The following is a 24,847-nucleotide window of genomic DNA, read 5'->3' as shown; positions in this document are numbered from 1 at the left end:
GCGGCCATCCCTGTTCACTGGCCTAGCAGCAGGCGACAGAAGCTGCTGCAGAAAGCTGAACGGGTCACTGTCTGTGCTTGTCTGCTCAGGTGGCCCAGGGGCCAAGGGGGCCGGTGAGGTAGCTACACATGCTGACCTGAGCTGGCTGAACCCATCGCCCACCACCTCCCGGCCTCCTCGGGGTTCTGAGAGCTATCTGGAGCCCTCCTTTCCCCACTGACTCCTCGCAGGCCGGGATGTGACAGGACGGGCACCTGTCAGCTTGCAAGCTCAGTGAGGCCCGCGAGTCACCATCTGGAGAGGGGCCAGGGCAGCGCAACTCCTACTACAGCCCTGGCAGTGCGGGCCTCAGGCTAAATGCCCTGGGCTGTGCCACCCCCAGGCCACCGCTCAGGTCCCTGCACCCTCCCCTCACCATGAATGCAGCTTGCTGGGCTGGAGGAGACGTGACAGGCGTAGGGGAAGCTTACTCAGGGGCTGCTGCGATTTAGCACTGGCGTCAAGGACCCTCACTCGAGCTCTTAGGATGAGGTCTAGGGTCCCTGGGTGAGTGGGGAGCAATGTGGGGAGACCAAGCCAGGCCTGGTTTAGGTGAGACTCCTTTGTAAACAGCCGACGGGCATTCCTCTGGCTAGTTCTGGGTCAGAGCTGCAGGAAGGAGGGTGGTGGCCATCCAGAAGCCTGCCCAGAAATGCCAGAGAGGAAAGTCTGCCGGTGGGGAGGGGACTGAGGGGATGAGAGGAGGGTGGGCGGCAGGTGGGGGGGCCTGCCCTTGCCCCCCTCCCCTCCCCTCCCAGCTCCCAGCACTGCCTCCCTGGCTGACCTCTCCCCTTCCTGGGCCCAGTCCTGAGGACAGACCAGGGTGGAGCTGGAGGCCCGACAGGGCTTTAGAAACTTCTGAAAGCTGGCTCTGGGCAAGGGGTGCCGAGAGAGGCTGGGGGGTGAGCGGGCAGCGACCCAGCCCGGAGCGGAAGGGGAGCAGAGCAGCGGCTGTCTTCCATCTCCCCCACTCCCCATTTCAGTCAAGCTCCACAGCAACACCACGTCCCCTTGGGCGAGGGGCCCAGCCCTCCTCGCCCCTATCCCCCGGAAGCCTCGAGGGCCCTGGACCCCACTTGGGCACAGAGATTTCCCCTCCCTTGGAGACTGTGATTGTGGGGATGGGGAGGCAATGAGGGGGTCTGGGGTTGGAGGAGAGAGAGAAGGGATGAACAGATGGGGCTCCAGGCTCCCAGGGAAGCTCAGGCACGGTTCCAGGAGCTCCAGCCTCCCCGAGACCCAGGGAGCCATCCCGCTGGGGCTTCTGGACCAGGTGAACAATTGGTGTTCGTTACTGTGCTAGGCACAAAGACAGCACCACAGTGTAGGGATTCAAAGTGAGTGCTTCCAGGCTAGTTGTCTGGGTTAAAATCCTCACCCTGCCCCTTTTTAGCTGTGTGACTCTGGACAAGTCACTTAGCCTCTCTGGGCCTAAGCTTCCTTGTCTGTAAGATGGGGTTAACAAAAGCACCTCCTCCACAGGACTGCAGAGATGTGTGCAAAGCATTTGGTGTCTGGCCCACGGTAGGCACTGTCAACCATAGCTGTTAGTTTAGGAAGTACTCAGTATTTCTCAAATGAATGAATGAGTGACTGGAAGGTAAGGAGGCAAGGCAGAGAAGGCCTGAGAAAAGGAGCGTTTTATCCGTCCCTCTCACCATCGAACGCTCTCATTCTAGGACCTCCCTCATTTTGGGGGGGCGGGCCTCCTGAGGAGGATGGCACAGCCTCGCTTCCTCTCTCAATGACTTCGGATCTCCTACTCCTCCAGCTGGACAGAAAGCTCCCCATGCCTGACTTGGCCCCTTTGCCTTGGGTGAGAAGGCCTTTCTGATTTGGGGAGCATTCTGTTCAGCCTACCCCTCCCAGCTCCTAGAAGGGGGTGCTAAGCTCGGCCTAGGGGGGGGGCAATTCAGAACAGTGGTCCCAGAGCCACTTCAGACCCAAGGGGGGGGATCCCCACACCAAAGAGACCCTCCTACCTCCTTCCAGCGTGGGAGGTTTCTCCTCCACCCCCCACCCCCCCCCCACCCCCCCCCCCCCCCCCCCGTTATTGATTTCCCAGAGTCCTGCCCCCACCCCTCCCACCCCGGCCACTTCTCCCTCTTTGCCCAACTCCTCCCCCTTGAAGGCGCTTTCTTTAGGGTCAAGATTTTTTTAGAGGGCTACTACTGAGCCGCACATCTGTCGGGCACCTTGAACTTTCAAAGCCCTTTCTGAATACAAGCTCGTTTTACACAAGCCCGGGACCCCGCGGTCAGAGCACTGGAATCTCTCCCCAGGACAAAGCCCAGTGGTGGGTCCTCCGCAGAGCCCCGGCAGCTCCTCCCCGCCCTTCCCTCCTGCCCCCCCTTCCCTCGGCACCCCCCACCCCTGGCCCCTGCCCCGCCCCCCCCAGACTCCAGAGCGTCTCCTGTTCAGGATCTCGCTCGCCCTTCCTCCCTTAGATAAACTTCCTTTCAAAGCTCCACTTAATCCTCTCCCCAATTCCGAGCCTCCCCCGCTGCTGTGGGAGGGGTGCGGGGAGAGCCGAGTGTGGGGGGGGGGCCGCTTGGCCAGGGGGAGGGGAGCGGCCGCAGTGCGATGACCTATCCCCGACTCAGACGCCGAGTCTCCCAAGTTCTTTGTGACACAAAAGGTAAACAGAAGGCCTCGCTTCCCCCTGCCCATCCCCCCCATCCCCTCCCCCAAGCAGCCAGATGGGACTGCAAGCTGGGGGAAGGGAGAGGGAAAAAAAAGGGCAGATTGTGCGAAGAAAAACAAAAGAGACAGGGAGACACTGAGAGACAGGAAACGCAGCGAGACCGGGAGACGGCCGAGGTGGCGGGTGAGAGAGGAGGGCATGCAGTGCTGTGTGACAGCAGCGAGAGCCTGGGGGGGAGGGGGGCAGGGTCCCAGCCCTGGGGACAGAGAGGGCTGGACGGAGGGACCCATCGGCACAGGAAACAGAAGGCAAGGGGCAGGGAAGGGAAGCAGGGAGAGGTACGGAGAGACAGCGGGCGAAGACACACCAACTTTCCCCGACAGACAAAGAGGCAGGCCTGGGGCAGCAGGTGGAGAAAAGGCAGAGTGGACGTGTCCTCGCCCCACCCCTGCAGCGACCGCATTCTGGCCCGCTGCCCGCCATTTGGCACTGGAGGCTGGCAGGCGCAGCTCCCCGTCTGGCCCGCCCCGCCCTCTGGGCCAGGCCCACCCTCCTGACCGGCCCGGCCCAGCCCCAGTGTGGCCGGGTGGCCCCTCCTCACCTGCACGGCGGAGGCAGACTGTTTGCTGTCGCTGTTCCCTGGGGAGCTCAGGCCCGAGGCCTGCTGCAGCAGGAACTGCCGGGCCACCTGGAGAGCCTGCAAGAGAGGGGCTGAGTCAGCGCCATCTGGCCACCGGGCCCGGAGGAGGAGTGGTCCAGGGCCAGCGTGGGATCCAGGCTGCAGGGAGAGTTTGGAGCGGGAAGGGGGAGGAGGTCAGGGCAAGGTGGGAGGTCTGGGGGGTGAGTGGGTGAGCCTTGGGGTCTACGTGAGCTTGGGGGTAAAGAGAGGTAGGAGTCACTGAGAGGCGCTCTTAGGGTTTGGGGGTCACAGCCTATAGGGACACACCCTGGGAGCTGGTGAGGTTTTGTTGGAACCCCAAAGGGGGCAGTGAAAGAAAGGGCCCATGGTCCAGAAAGGACTCCAGAAGAAAGCACAGGAGTGGGTGCTGCAGAAGTCAAGGACACACCCAGCCACCACCGCCCCCCTTGCCTACCCCCTCCTTTTCCCCTCTTGCTTGTTTATACAGGTGTTTGCTTCCTCTCCTGTTTGTTTACATGCAGGTGTTTGGTATAGGTGTCTTTTGGAAGGAGAGGGCCTTTAATCTTAACTAGTCCCAGCTGCTCGCCAGGGCACCAAGGCACCAAGGCTGGCCGAGTCCCCTCCCCCTGGGGTGTATAAAAGCTCATCCCTCAGTCAGTGCAGGTGTCCCTCATCTCAGACACAAACAGAGGCATACGAAGCTGCTGAGCAGTCAGGCTCCCTAAGGACTGGCCAAGCTGCAGTCTCTCCCCCTGCTCTTTTGTGCTGTGAAAGCAATAAAGTGGTCATTTGCTGGAAGCTTCTGTTGAACCTGAGCCTGTGTTCCCATGATGCACCAAATAGCAACTCACTCTACAGGTTTTGGCACAGTAAGCAGGGTACATGGGGAAGTGTGGAGTTGTGTTGAATTTTTGACGGTTCTTTTCATCAAGCTTGCGTTCCTTTTGTTACATGCCGTCTGGAGTGTCCTGGGCACACAGGACTCGTGGCTCTGTGGGCTACGCTGAGGAGCTGCCCCCATCCTACCAGCCGGGGCAGGGTACCAACCCGTAGCTGGGGGACCTATGGCATGCTGGCTCCATATTCTGGGGAAAAGACAGCAATAAATGGGATTTTGAGAATCCGCCTATGAGGGCCAGGGAGCTGAGATCAATGAGGCTGGGGCTTCCAGCACCCCGGAGTGCACTCCCCTGCCTCAGGGCCTCGTCTGTCTGTCCTGGGACCAGGCACACCTGCAGTCAGGCCACCCAGACTGATCTTGAGGTTGGCACGAGGCTTAGGAAGGGGTCCTCGGAATGGGCGACAAGCTGGTTCTTCTCTTCACCCTAGGCCTTCCCCTGGGAGACGTGACTGAGGGGGTTGGTTGTATCCTTCCTCTCTGCACCCCCCTTGCCAAGCAGTGTGCTTGTGGCTACCAGAGGTCCTGAAGGACACCAAGGGTGGGCTCTCCAATGGAAAACTCTGGGAGAAACGTGAATTAGAAAGGGTGGCCCTGGGCTCGACGGGGACAATCCGCCCTGCCTGGCCCCCTCCTGATTCCCAGATACTGGTGGTAGAAGAGGAGCAGCACCCTAAAGATCTCCCTTCCTCCTTCAGCCCAACGAAGGACTCCGGTTCCCAGGAAGGCCCTCTTTGTCCAGACTTGACTAACCTGAAAGCGGCCAAGGGCCCCATCCACCCCCAGGGACCGAAGGCCCTATACCGCAGTACATACACAACTTGGGGGCGGTGAACAAACCTTCATCGCACATTTGGATACAGATGCCAAGGTCACTGTCATTCTGGGTGACAGAGGGGAGGGGTGAAAAATAGCGTTGGGAGGCTTCAGGCATTCGGCACGGGTACAGGGACAGGTGGTTCCACTACCCTGCGGGCGGGCCCGTTCGGCTGCCCCTCCGTCACGTTCCCCGGCGGGGAATGCTTTATAGGAATCGATATCCTGCAGGGACACGCACCCCCATCCCAGCAAATTCTGGCCATCACGGATGGGCAAGCGACAGACCACACACCCCTAGTGCGCCCACCTCCTTACTGCACCGTCAGGAGCGGCAATCCCGCCTCCCTGAATCTTACGAACACTACGGAACTCATAAAAGCCCTTCTATCTGCAGGTGTCCTCCACTCCACTGCCTCCAAAACAGCCCGGTGTGGCCAGCGAAACAGGCGAGCGGAGCGTGGCAGGTAGCTAGACTACCAGGGCTTGAATGCAGACGTGCCCCCGCTGGCGTCCGCAGTCCCAGGCACTGTGACTCTCCCGGAAGCCCTCGCGGCTCCAGCGGCGTCGGTATGATGCGGTTGCTGAGCTGGTGAACGCCCTTTCCCCGTTCACTCCCTAAGGGGGACCAGCATCAACTTGCTTTCCGGTGTCAAGGCCCGCGGTACTGCCGCAGGGCACTTCAACCCCGCCACCACTGAGCGGGACAGGATTTGCATCAGTGACCCCTGCCCAAAGGACTCCAAGTGTCCACTGTGTCGGTGGCCTCATGTTGGTGGGCCAGAGCAGGGTGCCAGCCGCCCAGGGATCGCACCCACTGCTACCTGGGCTCCGCTGGATCATAAATCCCAAGACACAAGGGCCAGCCCAGCCGGTCGCCTTCTTAGGCAGCAAATGGTTGAGAGCCCAGTGCCAGATTCCTCACCCTCTCTGGGACATATTATGGTCCCTAAAATCACCCACCTCCAAAAAGAAGGGCCTGTGGTATTGGACCACCTGCAATTGGCACCAGCAGGTACTTCCTACCAGGAAACAGAGGAGGAGCAGGTGCCCCAAGAGTCAACTCGGCCGGTTCAGCCACCCTGCCTCTAGATCTTTAGGGCCGGGATCTCTGTTCAAGGCACAGGTTTCGACCACTCAGACAACACCAGTGGGTTCCTCTGGCAGTAGGAATTGGTAACAAGAAGTTCCCAAACACAGCCCGGTACGACTCTCCCTTCGAAACATAACTTCTGGCATGCTGTTGGGCCTTGGCAGAAACAAAAGGGTCCCTGAGAGCTCCCAGATCCTGAGGCCAGGAATCCCCACGAGGTCCTGTGTAATGGGAACACTCACCCAAGCCATGCCCAACAACAGAGGTTCACCAAAGGGAGGTGGTACGTTCAGAATCATACCCACCCAGGGAGTGACGCGCTTCCATGAGCAGGTGGCGGAGGACCCCTCCACAGTGACCCTGTTGCAACACCAGGTGAGGGCCCCTCCCTCCCTGCACTGGCGTCCTGGGGACCCCACCTCAAGGACGCCCCACCAGATGCTGGGCGCTGGTTCCCTGATGGGGCAGCCAAGCTGAGGCCGCCTGGCCGTTGGGCAGCAGATGATATTCCTTTGCCTCGGGCAGATTACACACCACCTCTGGTGCTGGAAAAAGCACCAACGGGCCAATTAGCCTGGAACACGTGGACCCAGGCACCCCATGTACCTGTCTACCGACTCAACGGCTTAGCAGTCTGTCAGGTTCATGGGGGGAGCGCGGTTAGAGAACCAGTGGTTCCCCGGTGCGGGAAAGGGACCTTTGGAAACGCCATCAGCGAGGCAGGGCACCCTGTTACCCATGTAGATGTGCATGCAGGGGCCCACGTCACAATGAGTTTCACTGGCGTGACCCAGCTGGTAAAGAACCCACCGAGCTGCTTTCTGCCCCTGATGAGACTGGATACCTTCTGGGAGAGGGGCCGATAATGAGCCTTGCTCAGAGGATGAAGACAATGAGCCTTCCCTAGGTGACATTTGCGAAATAGCTGGATTTCCCAGTGCGGCTGCTGCTGCTGGGTGGACCCATCACCAAACTGGACGTGGAAGTTCAGACACCATGACATGACAGGCCCAGGAACATGGAGTAGCCCTCTCTTTAGAAGGCCCTATCTGCCACTTACCAGTGTGAGAGATGCCAGCTGCAAGCCAGAGCCTAAAAAGGGTATTTAGGGGCTATTCCAGGAGGGGCTACACCAGACCACTTATGACAAGTGAACTATATCCGCCCACTCCCACCATCTCAAGGTGTGTGCTTGCCTGGGTCACGGGAGACACCTATTCAGGCTATGCCTTGCCTTTCCCATTTGTCACATGGACATGGTACATATAAAGGAATACCTTGGAAAAACAGCTTTGTCACCACTTCAGGTACCCAGATGACATCTCCTCTGACCAAGCACCCACTGTACCGCACCATCCACTCAGCGACAGGCCCAGCTTCGAGGAATCAGATGACCTCCCATGTCACCCATGCCTCACAGGCACTCAGCACTGTGCTGTCAGAGGGTCGTCCCACATCTTACACCCTCCACACAATTCCCAGGATGCTGGGGGTAGACGGGTGGGAGGATGGAAGACGGGTGAGGCCGGAAGTGCTCAGCACACCTGGGGTGACAATCCAGTGGCTGGCACCGCGGGGCCTGACACGCGCATGCTGGACGTTCCTGGGACACGCCTGCCCTTGGTTGGGCCACCAGGCCTCTTGGGAAGGGTCAGGGGACACCTTCCAGGAGTCTTGGCAACTCCCATCTACAAGGAAGGGGTGGGAGTGAGCCAGGAGACATGGGGGAGGCGCTCAGATCAACAGGAAAGAGGTCACACAGCCCCACGCAAGGGACAGAATGTGTGGCCTTGGAGGGAAAAGATCAACTACTGCAACGGCCCAGCGGGGAAAAGTGTTTCCCACAACCACCCCACCAGGACTAGCTGCTGCTCCCTCGTCCTGTTTCTGCAGATCTGACCTGGCAGCAGCCTGGAAGGAAAACACCCTGGCCAGGCTGACCTGGGGCAGCACAGCAGCAGGGCACCCAGCCAGCGGCGACTCGCTCCCTCTCCCCTTTGCTGAGTCCGCTTGCCACTTAAGGAGCTGACCTCTCCTGCTTCACATTTGAACAACCATCAGGAAGCCCTTCATTTACACCTTGTGACAAAGATAAAGGCACAACCGTTGGCTGTGCGTCTTCTTCCCCAACCCTGGATAACCTGCCTGGATGCGATGAACCTGACAGGCAGCTCGGGCATCTTTCCCCAGAGATAACCAGGGACTCTCAGGGGTGGGCTGAGCCCCTCCAGGGTTCACCTTCCTTTGTGGGGGAAACAAAACCCCCACCCGTTGGGCAGCCTCGTGTATAGGTCATTGGACAAGGTGGGAAAATGCACCCTTGGGTTTTGAAGATCCCCCTGAAACTAGCCCACTTGTTGTTCCACGCAGGCCCTCTTCAGCTGGCGCTGGTGGTAGAGGGGGGAGGGCAGGGGGCATGGATGCGGGCGTTTCTCCAGACAGGCCGGGTCACCCTGCTGGGAATAAAGGTCAGCCTGGGAATCGTCAAAGCCCTCCTGCAGGCTGGTCACCCCAAATTTTTACTGTCAGGACTATTGAGAGCTGTGTGCCAACAGACCCAACCCATCTCCACCTTTGTGTCCGAGGTGCAAGGTGGGCTTGTATTGTGAAAGCTACTGTGGAGGAGTGCAGGCTAGGCCAGATCAAGAGGCCAAGGGGTGGGCTGTTGGGGAAGTCAAGGGTACACTCAGTGGCCATCACCCAGCCCTGGCCTGTTCCCCTCCGTGCCCCTCTTGCTTGTGTATTTGTTCTCACCCTTGTTTGTTTGCATCCGGGCGTTGGGCATGTTTCTATTTGTGCTTGATGGCATGCAGGTGTTCACGTTTCTATTTCTCAAGAGTCCGCAGGCAGCCAGGGGAGATGTTAAATCTTAACCAGCCCCAGCTGCCTGCCAGGACTCAAAGGTTGCTGACCGGCAGAGCCCCTCCCCCTGGAGTGTATAAAAGCTCAGGACTCGGGCAGTCCAGGTGTCCTCACCTCCGACACAAAGAAAGACACAAAGAGCTGCTGAGCAGTTGGCCTCCCTGAAGGAGCAGTCAAGGTGCAATCTCGTCCCCTGCTCTTGTGCTGTGCAAGCAATGAAGTGGTCATTTTCTGGAAGCTTCTGTTGTCCCTGAGTCTGTGTTCCCATGATGCACCACATAGCAACTCACTCCACAGCGGGCTCAGGGCACTTTACAAACAAGCTCTCGTTTACTCCTCCCGCCAGGCTGTGAGGTAGGGATTATCAGCCCCACTGTGCAGACGAGGAGACCCAGGCTCCAGGAGGTTAAGCAATTTGCCCAAGGTCACACAGCTGGGAGGTGAAAGAACCAGGAGTCTGGCCCAGGAAGCCTGGCTCCAGGGCCATCTGCTGACTGTGTGGTCAGCCTGGGGGCTAAGGAGGGGCACGCAGTATGGAGTCAGGGTGCACAGCTGGAGGGGTGGGGCAGCGGGGAGAGTTCAGTGGTACAGGGTCTGAGTTCAGGGAGTCTGCAGGGCCTTGTGGCACTGGGGCAATATGGTCAAGTCCCTAAGGGTATCTCTGAACTATCAGCAGGTGCATGGACTTGGAGGCCAAGGTCGTTGGGGCCGGCCTCTGGGCTGGAGGGATCACTGGAGTGGGAAGTGCACGAAGTTTGCCGAGGAGCAGTTCCTGTCAGCGTGACAGTCAAGGAGTCAGTTTGGGAGGTGGGTGGGTGGGCTGTGAGAGGTCTAGGAGCGTGAGGGCTCAGGGAAGTCCAGGAAATTATCTGCACATCAGCCAAGCCCTCTACACCCCCGACTCTAAGTCAGTGAGGTGGGGTCAGAGGCAGGGGATGTGGGTACCTTTCCTGAATCCACATTCCAGAAGCACAGAACCTACAGTCTGTCCCCCAAAATCCCGGGAGCCAGAGGAGTTGTCTGGGAATTCGGCACCGGCTCTGGCATTAAGCAAAACTGGGTTTGAATCTCAGCTGTGGTGCTTACCAGCTGTGTGACCTTAGGCAAGTTACTCCTTCTCTCTGTGCTTTGGTCTCTGTATTTGCAAAACCGGGACATGACACATCCACAAGTCACTAGGGGGATTAAAGGAACAAGGACCAAGGCCTGGACCCTCATGGGCACTTGGGCAGCGATTACTCCCTTCCCGTTAATCTCGCAATAGTTCTCACCTCCTCCAGCCTCTCCCCAGCATGGGCTTATGCCTGGCGCACTCGTGAACTGAAAGGTGCGCGCTTGGGGCTTGCTCTCACATCTGTCCACACGCACGTGTTTCTTCTCGCTTCTATTCCCCTATCCCACCACCTCGAGCATCTTCAAGGCAGACCCTCTAAAGGTGGACCGTGGCTGCACTCGTACACACTCACCACTCGGCAAACACTTAGGGAGCGCCCACTGTGTACTAAGCATATCTACGCATCCACCTGCGCAGCCCTCTCACCGTGCTATGGAATAGCTTCGCCTCCCCGGCTTCCACCTGGCTTGCCCGAGGGTGGCATCTAAGCACACCCTGGCCTGCCTAGGAGACGGTGTTGCACAAGCAAAGCTGGAGTTCAGGTCAGCATCTCTCCCTGCCCCCTCGGCCTCCCCCCACCCCACAAACTCTTGCCCGGGGTCTCAGGCCTGGAGAAGAGTATTGGGCTTTCAGAGGGAGGAAGAAGGTTTCTTCTCTCCAAGATTCACTTCTGCAAGTAGAAATCTGAACTTTCCGAGTCAAGGGGCTCTAAGAGGCTGTGGAGAGAAGGGCAGGGGAGGGCGGCGAGGGGAAGGGCAGCGCCCAGATGGTCCTCCGGACGGGTTGCTGCTTCAACCTGGCTTGCTTTTACTAGCTCCCTCTAGGTCTAATGGCCAACGCTCTTTGTCTCCCGAAGGTGGAGGTAGAGTTGGTGATCTGGGGGTCAGAGGCCAGAGGGGAAGGGGGGAAGGGCGGCAGAGGAGTTGGCCAGCCGAGGGGGCCCAGGCAGGATGCGGGTCCGGGAGGGGAGAGGAGGCACGGCAGATCCCCAGGAGAGGTGCAGCAGGGGCCGGGGCCCTTGTATTCCTTCCCCACTGACTCTCACTTTGTAGCCCCTTGGAGCATGACTGACGAGATTTATAGGAATAAAATGACCCGGCCTTGCACACTCACTGCTGTGGGACCTCCTGTGACAGGTCCTTCACCCAGCCCCCCACCCCACGCCGGGCCCCCAGCCGCATCCATGGCCCTCTCCTTTAGGCGAGGTGAGAAGGGGCCACAGAAGACGCGCTGACCTCACACTATTCCCTCCACCATGCAAGTGTTACTCACTCCTTCCTGCACTCACATTTATTGAGCGCCTGCTGTGTGCTACCGACCACGCTAGGTGCTGGCGATGCAGAGAGAAAGAGAACACAGTCCCTGCCCCCAGGGGCTTGCGGCTTGAGTGCTTTGGTGACAGGCTCTGACGCAGAGACCAACGAGAAGGTGGTCGGCCTGACACAAGTGGGCACCCAGTGTCCCCAGAGACGGGTCTTCTCTGCCTGGGGCAGTCTGGGAGGGCCTCCCAGAGGACATGGCAGCAGAGACTGAAGTCCCGAAGGGTGAGTTCAGCAGATGGACAAAGAGAGTGAACCCACACCCTCCAGAGGTGTGAAGTGGCCCATTCCCAAGGGCAGGAAACTGAGTTGTGCTGGGGGTAGTAGCAGGAGGGGCTGGAGAAGTCCACAGAGGCCCCCAGGTCACCAGGGCCTGAAATCCTGCAGGCAAGCCACTCATTCCTTCTTTCCTGTCATTCATTCCTTCTTTCCCGCACTCACTCACATTCTGGACCACCTACTTGCACTGGCCCTGTGCTTGGAAGAATGTCAGGGGACAACGCACAGTCAGCTCACGTAATCTGCTTATGGCCCAGCCCAGACACCTTTTGTGACCTGATGCTGCCTAAAATTCACCCTGCACGTGCCCGGGGTGGGTGTGTGGTGCAGACACTGGGCCTGGGGTCCCCAGATGGCAGGGATGTGTCCCGGACTGCTCAGAGCACGCTAAGGTCACTCCGCTCCCCACTCCCCGCCACACCCTCACCATCTACACATCCAGAATCCCAGGGCCCTGGGAGCCCGGGGGGACACCCATCACACGGACACACCGAGGCTGTGTCTACACCCGCTGCTGGCTCCTCACCTCTGAGAGATGGTGGAAAACAGCAGCCCTGACCCCGGCAGGTCCAGCCCACTTCCTCCTCTGACGCCAACCAGACTGTAACCACTCGAGAGCGCCGACGCTGCATGTGTGCCTGGATCCCCCCACCCCAGGCACCAGCACCCAACAGACACGCAACACTTGTTTGTGAAATTCCCTGTGGGAGGCAGGCTCAGGCCGACGCAGGGTGAAGAGCCACTGTGTATGCAGTGACTACCCGCAGTTTTCAAAGCGCTCCTAGGAACATCTAACTGGAGCGTCATCACACCGAGCCAGGCTGAACGGGTATCACCCTCTCCATTCGACAGATACGGAAACCGAGGCCCAAGGCCCCCAGCTAGGAAGTGGTGGGGTCCCAGCCCCTCCACGCCACTAAGGCGCCTCCGGACCTCACGCGTAGGCCTGTGCATCTGCCTTCCTCGTGCCGTGTGTGTGCCTTGCAGCTTCGGGTGCTGTGGGGGGAGAAGACCAAGGAAGGAAGCTCCAGGAGAAAGGGGGGGGCCAGTTCCCCTTCCCTGGGGAGAGGAGACACACAAGCAGAGCCCAGCAGAGCCCTGAGCTTTTAGACTCCCATGCCCGGGGAAGTCATCCTAGAAAACCTGGGCAGGGTGGGGGGAGAAGAGGGCACTGAGGACAGAGTAGGAAACCGGGAGGCACCTGGCCTCTTAAATCTCGCTCCCCACCCCCATCTTCCCATGGACTGAAAACCAAAGGCCCTGCTCTCTGGCCAGGGGGATAAGGTCGACGTTTCCTCTAAGGGAGGCAGCACCGGTCCATTCAGGGCATGGGCCTGGCCAGAGAGAGATGGCTCTAAACTCAGGCTCCACAATGCACCGAGTGACTGTGCTTAAGTCCCTTCCCCTCTCTGAGCCTCAGTTTCCTCCTCCGCAAAATAGGAATAACCCTGTACTTAACTCCCAGAGTTGCTGCGAGAAGTGCGCAGGACAGCGTGCCTGGAAGCAAGCCACCAAGTCCCGTATGAACATTAACCATTGTTAATTATTATTGCCCTTTCACCTTCCCAGGAGGCTCCTGGTCATTTGCCCTGTGCCACCTGAAGACCTTGCTAACCGACTCCTCTTCATGCCCCATTCCCTCTCCAGCCTGAGAACTCAGGCCCACTAATGAAGCTGAACTCCCCTCCCCCAGCACCATTTAGAAGTCATTAGCACGATCTCCACAATTAGGAACAAATGGCTTATAACGGATGGCATCCAGGGAGGGAGGGGGCCAGCTGGAGGGGAAGGGAAGCTGGAGCTCTGAGGGCAAAAGGGAGCTGCCAAGAAAAGAAAAACAAGTGGGGTCTTCCACCTCTAAGATGGGACCACGCCCCCATTTTGGTCTCTGCGAATTCGAGGGGGTGGTGGTGGGATCCTCTAAGGGAGCCAAGGGCAGTGCTTTGCAGCATTCCTTTCTCCAGGCTGAAGGATTCCAGATCTGTGTCGCGCAGTCCCCGCTTTATTCTGTGTGCGTTTGGGGGTGATGTGGCGTTCAGGGAGACAAGTGGGAAGGGCTGGAGTTTGGGTATGCAGAGGTAGACTCACAAACCTTAAGCCTGGTGAGCGGCAAGCATCAGAATATCTAATACGGTATTTTCCAAACTGCTGGTCAGGGCCCAATGGGGATGATATCAATTTTGTGGCCCAGAGAATAGGACTTTCTCTCTAAAGATATAGTATTTATATGTATAGAGGTGTATATATGTATACGTATGAATATACATGACTGTGTGTGTATATATATATGTGTGCGTATATGGATAGAAAAGAAAGCAGAGTTAACCAGGTGAGCGGAAACACTGTGACACGAAACTGGTCTCCGGGCTGTGTGTGTCTACACACTGGGGCGCCAAGTAATTCTTACTGCAGTTCTCAAGCAAAAAAGTTTCAGAAGCCCTGATGTAGCTCACTTTATAGATGAGGGAATGGAAGTCCCGAGGGAGACAGTGAGTTGCCCAAAGCCACACAGTGGCAGAAATGGGACCTGAATCCACCAGGCCTGAAACTGGACCCTGCACAGGGAAAAGGAGGTGCGAGCTGGGCGGGCCGGCTGGGGGCCCACGAGCCATCCTGTGGTGAGGGGCAGCCCAAATAAACAAAATCTAAACCTCCTTTGTCTGCCGGCATCTGGCTCAATTTTCAGAATTGGCATTTGGACTTCTCTACCTTCTCTTGGTAATTTTAACTTGGAGTGGCTAGATTTAGGGAGGGGACCCCTGGAAGGTGTTTGAGGGTGCTGGCTCACCTCACCCTCCCCTCAAATCCGAAAACCACTCCTGGGAAAGCCCATCACCTTTACCCTAGGACCACAATGTGAGTTTCTATTCTTTTATCCATAATTCAACAAGTACTTATGAAGGCACTCACACTGTCCCAGGCACTGGAGACGGGGTGCACTTGCTTTAATGGAGTTCACATTCTAATTGGGCTGAGATAAACACTAAATAGGACTAGAGTGGACTTACTGGTATTCTACTATAGAAATATTGGGACTCTAGCAATGGAAATTATATCATCGATGTGGAGACAGTGGCCATGGGAGTTGCTGAGGGCAGGGAGAGGGAAGAAGAGGTGTGATATGGGGGCATTTTTAGGACTTGGAGTTGTCCTGAATGATATTGCAGGGACAGATGCAGGACATTATATATCCTGCTGTAACCCACTGAATGGACTGGGGGAGAGTGTAAACTACAATGTAAACTATAATCCACACTGTGTAGCAATGCTCTAAAATGTACTCATCAAATGCAATGAATGCACCACACTAATGAAAGAAATTGTCGATGTGGGAGGAGTGGGGGGTGTGGGGAGTAGGGTTATATGGGAACCTCTTATATTTTCTAATCTAACATTTTGTGTGATCCACGTATCTTAAAAAAGATAATACATTTTAAAAATTAAAAAAGAGAAAAAAACATTGGGAATTAAAAAAAAAAGAAAAGAAACACGTAAACTAAGACGTGATGCTCAGACTGGCTAGCTGGAGAAGGCCTCTCTGACGAGATAGCAGGAGCCAACTTTTCCAGGAAGGGAGGGACTATTTAAGGTAGAAGAAAAAGAGCTGGTGCAAAGGCCCTGAGGTAGGAATAAGCTTAGTGCATTATGAACTAAAAAAGGCAGAGTGGGCAGTTCAGAGGGGTAAGAAACCAGCAGGTAAGCAGGGACCAGACCACAAAGGGGCAGTTAAGTTTTTATTTCCTTCTAAACTTGAGGAAAAATCATTGAAAGATAGCATCTCAGAGGGTAGATACCTAACCCGCTGTCAGTAAGGAGTAGTGCCTAATAAGTACTTGATGACCTGAAGGCAACAGGAAACCTCCCAGTCTAACTTTGCAAGTCCAGAACCCGAGGGTGGAGGGAAGGGGAGCAGAGGAAGGGGTCAGAGGTCAGCGGTCCCAACCTCTGAGGGACCTGGGGGAGATCCAGCTTCCCCACCCGTCAGGCTTTGTCCTCCAGCAAAGAGACATAAAAATGAAATTACACAGAGAAGGTGGGGTAAAAGGGGAGAGGGGGAGGAAAGGAGACCATAAAAGCCCTCAAGTGATTCTACACCTTTTTTCCTTGGGGGAAAAAAAAACCTTTTTGGAAAAGGCTGTAAATTTTTTTTACACCAACCTCGTAAAAATGACAGCGGCGCATTCTCAAATTAGAACCACTAAAATGAAAACCAGCAACGCGCAGACACGGGGCCAGGTGGTGGGGGGCTCACATCCCGTGTGCACAGCCCGGGCTTCAGGACCCCTTTCCCACCAAGGCCTGGGAAATGCCTTCCTCCACAAGGAGCCGGCCGCCAGCCTCAGGGAGACCGGAGAGAACAAACCCAGCAGTCCTGAGAAAGGAAAGGCTTCTGGGAACGGCTCCTCCCTCTCCTCTCCAGTGCCCCCGCCCGCCCTCCACGGCTGCACACCGGCCGCCCCGAAGCTGCAAGAGGCAGGAGGCAGGAGAGGCAGGAGAGGCAGGCCTGGGCATCCGGCGTGGCACCCAGGAAGAAGCTGCGCTGGCGTGGTGGGGTGGTGGTCCCGGGTGGGTGGGCCGAGCGCTGGAGTCAGCGCCCAGAAGCGCTTCAGCGCGTGCTGTGGAGTTCTCTGGAAGTGGGTCTTTCCCAGGCCTGGGTTCAGAGCCACGATGCGCTTCCTCCTCTCGCCCTGGCCCCTGCTGCGGGGGCCATAGCGGAGGACTTAGGGTGAGCGTGTTTAGGGGCGCGCAGTTCCCCTCCCAAGGACTTCCACCGCCTCAGGAAGGAGGAGCTCCCGGGAGGAACCCGGCTCGCCCACTGAGAAGTCACCTCCTCGCCCCTGGACACATTCCTTGAGGGTTCGAGGCTGGAGTGGCTCTGGGGGGGGGGAGTCTCTGCACTTCAGTCTTTCATGCTCAATTCTTCACCCTCAGAAGAGGAAACATTCTCCCACCTTCTCTAATTTCTCCCCTCTGTCCCCCAAATCCTCATCAGTAAGGGCAAGATCTCTGGCATAAAAGGGGGTGGAGGAGGGGGGAAAAGGTCTCTGAATCCCCTATCAGGAGGGAAAGCAGGGGCCTCTCTGGTAGAGGGGGCTGGCTCCTTCCTGCTCCCTGTAAGCAGTGTCCGGGGGTCTCTCCCCCAGGTCCTGGGCCTTCTTCCCTCCTTCCCCTGGCCCCCCATAGTGCAGCCCCCTCCCAAAGGAGAGACAGGGAAGCAGATTCACAAACCAGGGTGGCCTCAGCCAGAACCCAGGAGGGGTGCCAGAGGGCAAGGAGAGGACCCCTCCCCAGACCCACCCTCCTGCAGCCACCCGCCCAGTCACTGGCTCCCCAGCCCCACCTCCCGCCTGCCCTCCTCCCACTACCTCCAGGCTGAGGAGGAGGAGCGGTTTCCTAGCACTTCCCAGAGGCTGCCGGAGTGAGGACTTGACCAGTCCCAAGAGTCTCTTAGTGTCCCCTGGGGGGGGGGTGCACACCCCAAGGCTCCCTCCAGGCGCCCAGCACCTCCTGGAGAAGGGCTCCTTCTCAAGAAGGAAAAGGAGAGTCCAGAAGGTGTGGGGACCAGAGATGGGGGAGTCTGGGGCAGGAGGGCGGGCGTCCGAAAGAGAAATGTGCCCAGGCCCGGAGAGGAAAGACAGCCGTTGACTGTGTGAGGAGGCGGAGAGGGGGGGGGGGGGGCGGAGGGGGGGTGCTAACTCACCTCAGAGACCTCCCCTTCCCACCCCCTTAAGGGGCTTAGGGCAGGGGAGAGCCAGATGGGAGAGGAAGAGGTAAGAAAACTCTCTCGCATTCTTCTTCTTCCCCTCCCCCAACTCCTGGATCACCCCCCCCCATCTCTTTAGAGGGGGTGATTTAAAAGCTCATTAATGTGCAGAGCCCCCCAACCCCTTTGAATCTCCCCACAGGATGTGAACGTGGTGGGATTTGGCCCCCGTTGCCACAGCAACTGCAGTGGGAGTTCCCAGCCGCTAAGCAACCCTCCAGTGACCCTCGCTGACCTGTCACCCCCACAACCGTGGACAATGGGAACGTGCACTCTGGAGGCCCGGGACGCCTTTCAGCCGCAGCCCTGCTCCCCCCACCCTGCCTGGGCCCAAGTCCAGCTCCTCTGGGCCAGAGTGCCCACTCCTCAAGACTGCCACCTCCCTGAAGCTGATACACACTTCTCCCAGCCCTCCCGGCTCCCCATCGAGGGCCCAAAGGGCCCTGCGGAAGCACTGCCCCCTCGCACACACTGGAAATATTCTCATTCAGGTAAAATCAGATTAGGACAAAATGAAGGGCAGCCGTCAGAGAAAAGAGCGTCACAGAGGAGACATACGTGGGGGAGGATCGGCCAGGCAGGGGACTGGCCGTGGTGAAGGGTGGGGACTGTCTATGGGGGTCCAGGTATTCTCCAACAGCACCTCCTCCCCTGGCCAGCACAGTGCCCAGCTTGAAATTAGGTTTGATGTGTGCTTGCTGAATCAACGAGCACTCCACAGCCTACCACATTCGGTAGATTCTCTTGGAGGGGATGAGACTGGGACTTGGTGAAAGCCCAGAGGACAGAGTGGAGGGCTTGTGCCACTCCCAACAAGGGGCTTGGGAGGAGGGAGTGGGAAGCTGGGACCTTCAGCACTGAAATGGCGCAGCGGGCCCGGGACCCTCTCGTCAGCAGACCCTGTGCTGCAGCTAAGCCAGGTCCCTGCTGCCCATCCCCTGCCCCCTCCAACCTCTGTTTGAACAAGCGCCGGGCCTGCTCGTTGCGTGGAAACGAGCGCCTGCGCGTGTCCCAGAGTGCCGCGGATGCCCTCTTAGGTGCTGTTTCAGCCTGAAGTCCTGCCACCAGCCTGACTTCTGACTCGCCCTGTTCATCTCTCTCCTCTGTCAACTCATTACTCCCCAAGGCCAGGATTGCATTTCCAGGCTTGCTTACCCAGAGCAGAGGGGCAGGGACCAACAGAAAGACAGATGGAAAGGGGCTTGGAGACCCAAGGAGGGCACGGGAGGACGGGAGCAGAGTGCCTCACCCCCAGACCCACTCCAACGCCCTTCCCCGGGAGCTCACACTTGGCACTAGACCGGCTACTGAGGGCCAGAGGGCTAGTGTTCGCATTTGTTTAGAGGGCACTTCTGGGTTAGGAACGGAGCGCCCCTATTCACCCACCAACAGACGTTTAATTTCCACCTGTGTTCAAGGCCTCGCTCCCTCCATCTCCCGCTGGGGCCTGCGAGTGGCGGGAGCAGAGAGCATGCCCTGAACCCTGCACTGAACAGGGAGCCCTGAGGTCCAGCCACAGCCTTTACTGTGTCCCCTGGACAAGCCCGTGCCTACCTTTGAGAATAATAATGGCCTGCAGGGATGGTGATTAAATGACACAGTGTATGTGAAGGCCCAAAGCTCCCAACAGATGCAAGGTATTTGTGGGTCCTCTAAGGACCCCCTGGTTACGGCTGGGGTTGAGAGGGAACAAGGACAAACCTGAGGGCCAGGCTCTCTTTCCTACAGTTTTTCTATACCACAAAGAGTCATGTGTTGTTGGGGTACCCCTGGAGCACCCCAAACGCCTCATTCATATTTCAAGGGTGGAGGGATGGCCCACAAACTGTCCCACTTTAATTAAAAGTGGTGGAATTTTAATTTTGCAGGGTTCTTTTCGTAGGTTAGAGCCAACAAAACCTTTTTTTAAGTCTCAAATATTTTCCTTGGCCCTGGGCACAACGCCCATAGTGAGTCCAAATGGATAAAACAGCCCTCTGCCTGCCTCCAAATCCCCACCCCAGTTTATTTGTGAAACAGATATAGGATTTTCCAGGGCCTTTGGGATATGCCCCAAAACAAACAGAAATAACTGGAACTTGGAATAAAGGTGGTAAGGCACGGCTTTTGTGCAATGCAGAATGAAGAAACCCAATCGGCATAGACAGTGCTGTCTCTTCCCACCCTAAACGTCTTCCCGGTTATCCAGACACGCGTTTACTCTTCACTTTAAACAATTTTAAAAAAGAAACTTTCCAGTTTTGCTACTCCCTCCTGCCACACTCAAAAGTGTGCACAGCTTTGCCTGCAGAGCAGTACGGGGGCGGGGAAAGCTGGCCACACAAAGTGGGTGGACCTGGGCCTTCTGGCGGGGTGGGTCTTGCTATTATTTTGATAAAGGACGGGATTTTGCCCTTTGACGTTCTGTCCCCAGCAGATGGCACAGGCTCTGAGGGTCTCTTCCTGCTTAGGAAGGTTTGGGAGATGCCGGCAAACGACCAAGAGCCATCTCTCTACATAAGGCAGGCAGACCCCTCCTGCTCCGGTCTCCACTGTTTCCAAAAGGAAGTCATTTTTTTTCGAATTCTCAATTCCATTCGCATCCACATCACCCAGCCAGTGCGTAGAGGGATTTCACACCCAAATTGCAACTGATCCTAACAATCCAGTACCGTAGGCTCCAAGGAGGCCAAACCTCTGAAGGCCCGTGACTCAGCCAAGGCTGCTGCTGGCTGGGATTAACCTGTTGTTTTTTTCCCCAATTCCAGCTCCGTGCAGGGGTGCTGGACTTCCGATGGCGCTGCCGCCTCCTAGTCTGACCTCTGGTCCAAGGAGTGTGGCGGCCTAGTGGGGAGCAGGGCGGGAGGAGCTGGGAGAAAGCAGTGCCACGAGGGGCGGGGAGGGTGGGGAGGCCATGTGGGTACACACGTCTGTGCGCTGGGCAGGCAGGGGTGGGGGGCCCTGGGCAGGGAGGTGTGTGCAGGGCCCTGCTTTTCTACATTCCCAGCAGGGCCCCCAGGGGCCAGCACCACCAGTAGGGATGCGAGGAACAGAGTCAAGTAAGAGAAGGAGAAGCCCAAGGCCAGGGCTGGCTGGGCCGGTTCTCCTGAACTTGTCAAGCGTGATTCTCCCTTTTGCTCCGGTGGGGCAGGGACCTGGGGCCCCTGCTTTGTCATCAACCAACCAGGCTTCCCCACCCTAGTGCCTCTCGATCCTTGGAGAGGCTGGTCCTGAACTCCTGAACTCTGCAATTCAGGGTGGGGATGATGGAGGGAGAAGGAAGGGGGCACAGATAAGGATTCCCAGCCGGAGCCCTAAAACTGGAGATCTGCCTTTGCTTACTTCTCTTGGATTTTTCCCAGCTGCTTTGGCCCTTGGTGCCTGAAACTTCAGAGGATACCCCAGGACCTTTTTCCCAGCACTGAATGTACTCTCACCTACAGCCCCCGCCTCCCCCCCAGCCCTGTAACATACCAGCCAATCTACTAGCTGGTGTGCCGTGGGGAGCTCAGGTGCCTACCCACCTGCGACCAGTCCCCCCCGCCCCCCGGTAAGCTGCATGCCCAGGAAAAGGGCTGCCCCAGTGTCTGTCCTTGCTGGCATTTCTGGGTCAGTTCCAAGCTCTAGGGTCTCAGACGTTCCCAAGTCCCACTTCTCCCTGGGAACGCTGTGCTCCCCCAGCCTCAAGGTGGCCTCCCGAAGCCACGGAATGCCATGCCGTCGGCAGGCAGGGAGACCCTGGAGGCTGGACCTTCTCGAGAAGGTGGGTGCCGAGCGGCTGCTGGTGGGGAGCCAGGCGCAGTGCCCGGTCGCCAGGCCCGAGTGGGCTGAGGCCTGCCTGGCTACTCTCCGCCGGGGGGCCAGGGAGGGCGCCGGCTCCTACCTGTTGCTGCTGGAAGTGCAGCAGCTCCGCGGGACTCATCTCGCCGTTGCTGTCGGCGCCGGCCGCCGCGTCCCTGCCCGCGCCGCCTCCGGCCGCACCCGCGGCCCCGGCCCCGCCGCCGCCGCCATCAGCCTGGCCGGAGAGGCTGCCCACGCCGTTCTGACCAGACGGAGCTGACCTGATTGTCTCCGAGGCGGATTCCACCATCATGTCGCTCTAGCGGGACCTGGAGGGGAGGAGAGACACGGGGGAGGGGCTGAGGCCCGGGGCGGCCGGGCGGCGACCCCTCAACATTCCTCCCCGCCCCGCCCGAGTCCCCGCGCTCCTGGGCCTCGGCTCCCCCTCAAGTCCTCGGGGGCCACCGCTGGGACCCTTCACGGGGTGCAGCCCCTCCCAGCGCCCCCCTTCCCCAAGGCCCGCTAAGGGGCAGCTCCAGACTGAAGGCGCCTGTGCGCCTCCCCATGCCCACCTTGCAAGCCTTTTCCTCAACTTCAGGAGACCCCGGCAGGGAGGGGGAGGCCCCGCCCCCGCCCCGCCCCCCGGAGCCTAAACCTGTTCTGGACTCGCCCTCCCCGCCCAGACTCTGGGGGTGTTTGGGCGGGGGACAAGGAGGGGTCCTGCGAGGACCTAGGCACAGACGCGCCGTTCCCTGCGGAGCCCTCACACCTGCGACGGCCTCTGCGTTCCCCCCAGTCCAGGTCTCTCTCCCCTGGACGGTCAAAGACCCCATCAACGTGCCTCGACAGCAGCAGGGGCTGCTGCTCCCCGAGGCCCTGCAGGCGCCGGGCCCGGGACCTGCAGCGGCCGCCCCGCTTCTCCCACCTCCCCCCTGACTCCCTCGGCCCAGCGTGGGGGAAACACGGTAAGGATGTACTGTCTTCAGGCACCGTACCCCCCTGACCAGCGTAGGAGAGGATGATTATACCCGTTTTACAGATGGAACAAAGGAGGCAAAGATTGTAGGCCTGAATTCTTTTTTACCCTGATTTTTTTTTGGGGGGGGGGGAGGGTGTTACTAGTCCCCACTGCTTCTCACAGAGTGCCAGAAACATCCCCAGAAATAGAGGGTGTGCTTGGAGTGGTCAAGGGCAGGGAGGGGGGAGCGGGAGGAGGGGAGGAGGGAGGAGAAGGAGGGGGGGGGGGGAGACCTGCACATCCCTCCACAGCTCATGCACGTTGGGATATCTCAGGGACTTGAACGCACTGCGATGAAGACAGAGCAGCCTTTAGTTCCGTATGTCTCACTGTTCTCAAATTCTGGGGAGTTCCCAACTACCCCAGGGCTGTGGCTCTGGATTTCAGTCAAACAGGACATGCTTGGTATCCACCGTAGGCCTTCCACATGCTGTTAAAAACTCCCTGCACTTCAGTTTCCTTATCTGTAGAACAGAAGTAATTGTTCCCAGCCTCGCAAGCCCTAGAGTAAATAAAACAGCACATGCAAAGTGAGCACCGGCGACCACCGCCTGCCCTGGTGCGGAGGGCTCAGGGACCCGGCCCAGATCACGCCGAGATCAGGAAGGGCCAAGGGGAGCCACAGGACCGTCCAGCAAAGCCCGTGGGAGCCAGCCCAGTGCTCTTCCCTTCGTGATCCCCTCTTGGCCTGGGCAGATCCCACACCCACGAGGTCGCTCTGACCCGTGCAGGGAGGCTAGAGAAACCCCAGGTGAAGACTGGACTGCTCCATCCCTAGTTCCATCCCGGAGAGCGGATCCCAAGACTACACCCACTCCCGTCCCCCCAACTTCTCTCCTGTCACTCCGGAAACTCTCTTCCCTTACTGTCCTGGGCCACATGCCCTGTTTTTCTCCCTGGTGGAAGCAGAGAGGGGAGGAGTGTGAGGGTGTGTGGAGAGCAGAGGACCGAGCAGGCGGGGAGGGCACGGGGGAGCCACTGCTTCTGCTCCTGGGGTCCCTCTCCTTCTGTGACTCTGCGTGCCCCGCTTCCCCCACCCACTCAACTGCCGCTTCTACTCCCGGGCTCTGAGAGGAGCTGGGGGGGGGGGAGAGGGTGAGGATGGGGGCGACGGTTCGGAAGAGATTGAGCACTCGGTCTCAGGCCTTAATGGCCGTGTCAGCCTGAGGGCCAGCGGCCGCCACATGATGGATGGGGCGGGCACCGTCCTCCACCCACCAGAGCACAGGGCTCCAGCCCCCTCCCCACAACCGCCCACCCTGGTGCCTCCCAGCAGCCTACAGTGGGCCCAGAGCACCTTCTGTCACTCAGGCCCGGGCCTCGGCTACACGGAGGGGGGCAGGGAGTCGGCAGGGGCTTACCCTGCACCCCCTCTCCTCCACCTCTGGCCCTGCTGGGGGTGGAGAGCAGCTGCCCAGCCTGGTGCCAAGTCTAGCTTCTCTGAGAGCTGAGAGCTCCAGGGCCCCAAGGGACAAAGAACAGCGCCTCCGGGGTGGACACACAGGAGAAAGGAAGAGTGCCCCCTACCCAACACTCACACACACGCCATCAAGTTATAGGCTAGATAGCAAGTTTGGAAAAAGGGAGCAAAAAGGAAGAAGGACACAAACAGAGGTGCCCCTTTCTTTTCATTTTGGGGGGGGGGCTACAGAGCAACACCCAGTGAACACCCAGTGAACAACATAATTGCTGCAATGTGGCGTGTAATAATAGCTATTCAAGGGCTGATCATTCATATTAAACAGGGTGAAGCAAGCCTCTCATTTGCATGCTCGGGATTATATGCATTTGAAAAGTCATTTCCGCAGGGTGTATGAATGGCATTGATTCCCATGTGGCATGCTCTGCCCCCTCCCAGGGCCTTCACCCGCTGACACACACCCATACACCTCCTTCCACGCGCCCAGCCGCCCACCTACACCTCCCTCAAAACCTGCATGTCAGGTGCTCCCCGGCGATCTCTGCAACCTCACCTCTGCCCTCCAAGGATGAGAAACCTCATGCCTCCAGCCTGCCTCTCCACAGGGTGGTGTAACGACACTGGGGTGTTCCCTGCACGGGGGTGAGCAGGCTCTGGTGCCTGGGATCCAGCCAGCTAGGGAGGGGATGAGCTGGAGGGTGGCGGAAGGCCTCGCAGTCTGTGCCCAGTAACTAGAATGGCATGGGGGGAGGGAAGGAAGCCCGTGTCCACGGGACCTGGACACCAGGTGGCCTGGATCCTAGCCTTGCTTGGTCACAAACCAGCTGTGAATTCTTCGCTGCTTCTTTCTCTGGGTCTCAGTTTCCCTATCACATGGAGAGATGGCCTTGAAGTCTCTTCTAGCTCGGGAGCTCCTGGAGTAAAATTCCCTAGGCTAGTATGTGGACAGGAAGCCACAGTGGTCCAGTGGCTGGCGGCTCACTCAGTTTCCAAAAGGTTTCCACTCAACAGTGACCCGAGTCGCCTGCTCCGGTACGGGGGGTGTGCCCTCCAAGAGCCCCCTCCTCCCTTCACACGGCGGTCCTTCAGCCCTCTCTCCACACACTCCACCCTCCCAACCCAGGCGCCCATTTTCTCAACAAAGAGCAGCTGAGCACCTGCAGAAGAAAAGGGGAAAGCTCT

General features: G+C 58.4%; 1 protein-coding gene across 3 annotated transcripts in view; it reads right to left on the bottom strand.

The window, feature by feature from the left end:
• FOXP4 (forkhead box P4) overlaps positions 1–24,847 on the bottom strand; it is a 58,125-nt gene that overhangs the window by 18,197 nt on the left and 15,081 nt on the right. For 2 of the 3 annotated variants that reach the window (XM_058306702.2, XM_058306704.2), the window contains exons 2-3: positions 21,331–21,556; positions 3,285–3,380 (exon numbers count right to left, since the gene is read on the bottom strand). In XM_058306702.2, coding sequence (XP_058162685.1) covers positions 3,285–3,380; positions 21,331–21,540 — 306 coding nt within the window. In that variant the 5' untranslated portion in view covers positions 21,541–21,556. Of the gene's footprint in view, positions 1–3,284; positions 3,381–21,330; positions 21,557–22,534; positions 22,710–24,847 lie in introns of all 3 variants that reach the window. The other variant, XM_058306703.2, reaches the window with a different exon arrangement.

The sequence above is a fragment of the Dasypus novemcinctus genome, chromosome 11 (genome assembly GCF_030445035.2).
Source record: "Dasypus novemcinctus isolate mDasNov1 chromosome 11, mDasNov1.1.hap2, whole genome shotgun sequence".
NCBI lineage: Eukaryota > Metazoa > Chordata > Mammalia > Cingulata > Dasypodidae > Dasypus > Dasypus novemcinctus.
The sequence above is the reverse complement of the archived record's forward strand: the minus strand, read 5'-3'. Positions and strand labels throughout refer to the sequence as shown.